The following is a 3,149-nucleotide window of genomic DNA, read 5'->3' as shown; positions in this document are numbered from 1 at the left end:
CCCCACACACCGTCCCCATATTTTCGCGATGACTCACTCTGTAAATCCCATGCAACTCTCGAGTTCAAACTCGAGCAGGCTGCGCTAAGGGGCCTAACGTTAACCCAAATAAAGGCAGGCCTCGAACACCGAGTGGATTTAAAACATTGCTAAATCCTAATAAACAAAGTCCAATATAACAAAATCAATAGTTTAAATGCGTATCTAGCGCCTTACCAACTTCAACGTCTCTCCGATTCTGCAGTAGAGCGAACGCACGAGGAGCTTCAGCAAAACGTGGCTTTTTTGGAGCTGCGCTCTCGTGACACAAAAACACGCCACTAGGGAACTCAGCCGAGGAAGCGGAAGTCTCAACCCCTCCCACTATCATAATCTGTTGAGATTCAGATCCAGATCAACAGTCACTAATAATAAAATCAGACATTTTATTTGATAATATAAAACATTCATTGGAGAACAGGTTTTGTTTAGATAAACTAGTTTGTAGAAATGTAAAAACTTAACGGAATAATATATCAGCATTAATAACAGTGAAATATGTATATATTTATTTAAAAAAAAATGTGAAAGCATTCAGAAGAAAAGTAACAAGATTTCAATTCCAAAAGTGCCTTTTTATTCTTGGTCCAAGATTCGATACTCTTGTGGGGGTTGATGCCTCATTAGCTGTGCCACTAGAATCCAAGACATTATCTGAAAACAGAAATGTCAAAGATGACATTATAAATCTGGTAAAAGATCAGGGCATAAATGTATTATAATTCAAGTCTCAGAGCTCACCAGTAAAAAGAGAACCACTAAAGATGTTATAATCATGATGTGCACTGAAAGCAGTAATTTCATCTCAAGTTTACCTTGACAACCCTAAAATAGAGAAAAAAGTTGAATCTTGCTCAAAACACTGGGATACAAACCTAATTTAAATGAATTAGCAAATTAATTTATTTAGCAGTGTTAAATCATTTTTAAAGAAATATTCCAGTTTTCCATTTTTAAGTTCTACTTAGACATCTGTAAATTTTGTATTAATATTATAGTAATTGTACAATTGTAAATACATTTGTTTGTTTTTACACTGAGATACAAGATTCAATAATTTTTCTGACGTTATTTCATTTAATTGCATTTAACCCATAATACTCCTTTTGTCACAATAAAATGGAAGCAGTCACAGATCTTTTGATCCATATTGTGACATATATCCAAGTGTAACAAATTATTAAATTTTTACTACATTTGTCAACAGCTAAAAAAATGAATTATACATTAATTAATCATTCACAGTGAGATACATAAAATGAATTTAGAAAATATACAGGGTGACTTTTAATTTAATGAATGGTATAGCCTTCTGTAAAATCAAGCAATGAAATATGAATTTTATATCTAATAAATGTTGTAGCTCAAATGTAATTAGTATCTGTACCTCATTATACAGCAACTGGGTTGAGTTTAAAGTTCCATTGCAGGAGTTAAATGTTTTGTTGCAGCAGCTCAGAGGAACTTCGTATTTCCCACTATGATTAAACCATGGTGTTTCCAACCAGTCTGTGTAGTTCTTAATACCACAACACTGCAACTGTAACAAAAAAAGTGTAACAATCTGATTTTGCCAAACATATAGAAATCCTAGAGTTTTCTGTGCAGATACCTCACGCTGGAGGGCATTCACTGCTTTGGTTTCAGGATCTTGGCTGTCACCACTGTAGTTCTGAAACACATCTTTAAGGGGAGCCAAGTCTTCATCAAGCTAACAAAAAAAGATGTTTAATGTCAAACCATTTCAATGTAACACTTTACCTGCATATAACCAAATAAAATACATTTCAGTTACCTTCCCATTATGAGTATATGCCAGTACAGCAGTAGTACACACAATGCACCACGCAATAATAAGAACATACACAAACTGAAAGACAAGGAATATACAAATATGAAAACCACAGTGGATTAAATTATTTATTTTTATTTATTTAAAAAGAAAGACAATTAATTTCTCCATCTTACTAATCCGTGTCCACATGAAGGCTTCTTGTTGGACACTGAACAGCCAATGCATCCACTGATTAAGAGAATGACTCCTCCAGCAACAGCCAGCATTGCAGGGAGAAGTATATAAACGCTGCTAAAAAACACACTGTAAACTTTGTATTTATGCAGAAAGAATGAACCGCCCAGGCCAGCAATTCCAGTCAGCTGTAAAAACAAAGTGGAGAATGAAGGAGTTAAAAACTAGAGGAAATGAAACAATCAGTGGCTTGTCATGTGCCATGTGTGTCAGAAGTCATGACTTTGTTTACTGAGAAACTAAAGCTAGTTGTCTTTACTTTGTTGAAATTTCTCAGTCATTTATGAAAAACAGCTTGTCCTGAGAATAAAGGTCAACACTTCATTTAAAATCTACTTCAATCATAGCTGACTCTTGTCTTAATGTATGTATGCTAGAGTGATTTAAGTGTTTTCACTTGTTTATCTGACAACAGCAATTAGCCTACAAAAATATGATGATAATGTCACGTAAACCAACATACAAAGAAAGCCCCCTTTAGAGAAATGAAAACATGCAGTAATATAAGTCTGTGTAACAAATGCATTCGGGTTAAGATAAACGAAAGAAGCGTATGATAATGACAAGACTCACCAACAAAATCAGAGATGCAATCTTAAGCAATATTCTGAAACCTCTTAGAGCATACATGGCTCTTCCTTAATCGACTCTTCTGAGCGTGATATAATCTATAAACACATCTGAATCGCAATTCTATCAAAATCTCTTGGTCCAATTCAACTTCAGCAGTGGCAAACACCGATTTGGTAGCTGACGGGATTTGAAATCGAAACCATACAAAACCGCGGAAGTGACCGAATTAACGAGTAAGCAAGCAGCGGGAACTGTACCAAACAAATGAACCATTAAAACGATGAACGGAGGGCAGTGCAATTGAGGTTTTGGTTTGATAGAATTATTTATTTGTTTATTTATGACACACTAATTAATAGCAATATATTTAATAGAAGCTTAATAATAAGCTGCAAAAAAGAAAACTTACTGTTGAAAATAAATGCAATTGCTATAATTCGCCCTGCATATTATGTTATAAAATATTATATCTATGATGCAATCTGATAAATGCCCCCCCCCCCCAAAA

At 34.5% G+C, this 3,149-nt stretch overlaps 1 protein-coding gene across 1 annotated transcript; it reads right to left on the bottom strand.

Annotated features, from left to right (window-relative positions):
* Positions 1-405: 405 nt before the first annotated feature.
* LOC127951629 (tetraspanin-3-like) lies at positions 406-2,900 on the bottom strand. Its single transcript, XM_052549620.1, has 7 exons — positions 2,642-2,900; positions 2,008-2,196; positions 1,835-1,909; positions 1,652-1,750; positions 1,427-1,579; positions 781-864; positions 406-693 (listed from the first exon to the last, which is right to left on the bottom strand). Exons 1-7 carry the CDS (start codon positions 2,696-2,698, stop codon positions 616-618), a joined length of 735 nt encoding a protein of 244 aa, XP_052405580.1. The 5' UTR covers positions 2,699-2,900; the 3' UTR covers positions 406-615.
* Between the last annotated feature and the right edge of the window lie 249 nt (positions 2,901-3,149).

The sequence above is a fragment of the Carassius gibelio genome, chromosome B2 (genome assembly GCF_023724105.1).
Source record: "Carassius gibelio isolate Cgi1373 ecotype wild population from Czech Republic chromosome B2, carGib1.2-hapl.c, whole genome shotgun sequence".
Classification (NCBI taxonomy): domain Eukaryota; kingdom Metazoa; phylum Chordata; class Actinopteri; order Cypriniformes; family Cyprinidae; genus Carassius; species Carassius gibelio.
Note: the sequence above shows the minus strand (reverse complement) of the source record. Positions and strands in the feature narration are given on the sequence as shown.